General features: G+C 33.4%; 1 protein-coding gene across 1 annotated transcript in view; it reads left to right on the plus strand.

Annotated features, from left to right (window-relative positions):
- The window catches only part of LOC114032016 (acyl-coenzyme A thioesterase 13-like), a 6752-nt gene that overhangs the window by 3706 nt on the left and 2050 nt on the right, over nt 1–996 (plus strand). The window contains exon 2 of the mRNA XM_027847219.1: nt 229–413. Coding sequence (XP_027703020.1) covers nt 229–413 — 185 coding nt within the window. The remainder of the gene's footprint in view (nt 1–228; nt 414–996) is intronic.

The raw sequence follows: 996 nt of genomic DNA on the forward strand, positions 1-996 counted from the left end.
TTGTTTTGCTTTATTTGTTATTTATCTTCAATTTTTTTTCTTCCTTAAGATGAATTTTTTTTTAAATCAGTAATTAAAAATTTAGGCAATGTTTGGGAATGAAATTTGATGTCTCAATCAACTTTAGGTTCACCCAGAAATACATCCTAATCATTTGTATGGCTTGTTATTTGATCTGATAAAATTATGCACTGATTTAGTGAACAGTTGTGTTCATCTTTCCTCTAGGTTACGATTCTTTCTACAAGCCCTGGAAAGGTGGTTTGTGAAATGAAAGTTGGAGAAGAACATACCAATAGGTTCGGCACTCTACATGGTGGTTTAACAGCAACTCTGGTAGACGTTATATCTGCAATTGCTTTGATGAACACAGAAAGGGGAATACTTGGAGTCAGTGTGGACATGAACATAACGTATGTACTTAATATATTTTAAATGACATCAGCTGAGATAAAAGAACTATTAAGATAAAAATAAGTTTGAAAAACAACCAGCTTTATAAATTTCTAGATGCAAGTATGGCTTTAGTGCTAAGAGCTACCCTGACCCTGAAAATAGCCATCTTATCCCCTAATTTATACATTGCTAATGGAGAAAATCATAAGGCTGTCCACAAATTCCTAACTGGTATATATTTAAGCTATAAATTTTATCACTGTGTATGTTAGGTACCTTATTTTCTTTCAAGGACAAGTTGTACCAGTATCAAAGTAAATATGGGGTATTACTGCAAAATAAAATCCCAAAGGAAAAGAAGAGTTGCAGAGGACATCCAGATGTCATATTTTGCCAGTTGTGTTGAGGAGAGGGTATATATTCAGGTCAGTATATCTGCCAGATGGTTAACATACAAGCTAGAACTAAACCTTCCTATTCCATAAAGGAGTATATTATTGCAAAAATGAACTGTATAAGCATCCGAAAAATGCTGGTGGTCTGAACATCAGAAAAAGCCCCCTTTTACATGTACCAATAAAGATAAGTCATGAATTCTTT

This window comes from Vombatus ursinus, unplaced genomic scaffold (genome assembly GCF_900497805.2).
Source record: "Vombatus ursinus unplaced genomic scaffold, bare-nosed wombat genome assembly UNPS02015392.1, whole genome shotgun sequence".
NCBI classification, from domain to species: Eukaryota; Metazoa; Chordata; class Mammalia; order Diprotodontia; family Vombatidae; genus Vombatus; species Vombatus ursinus.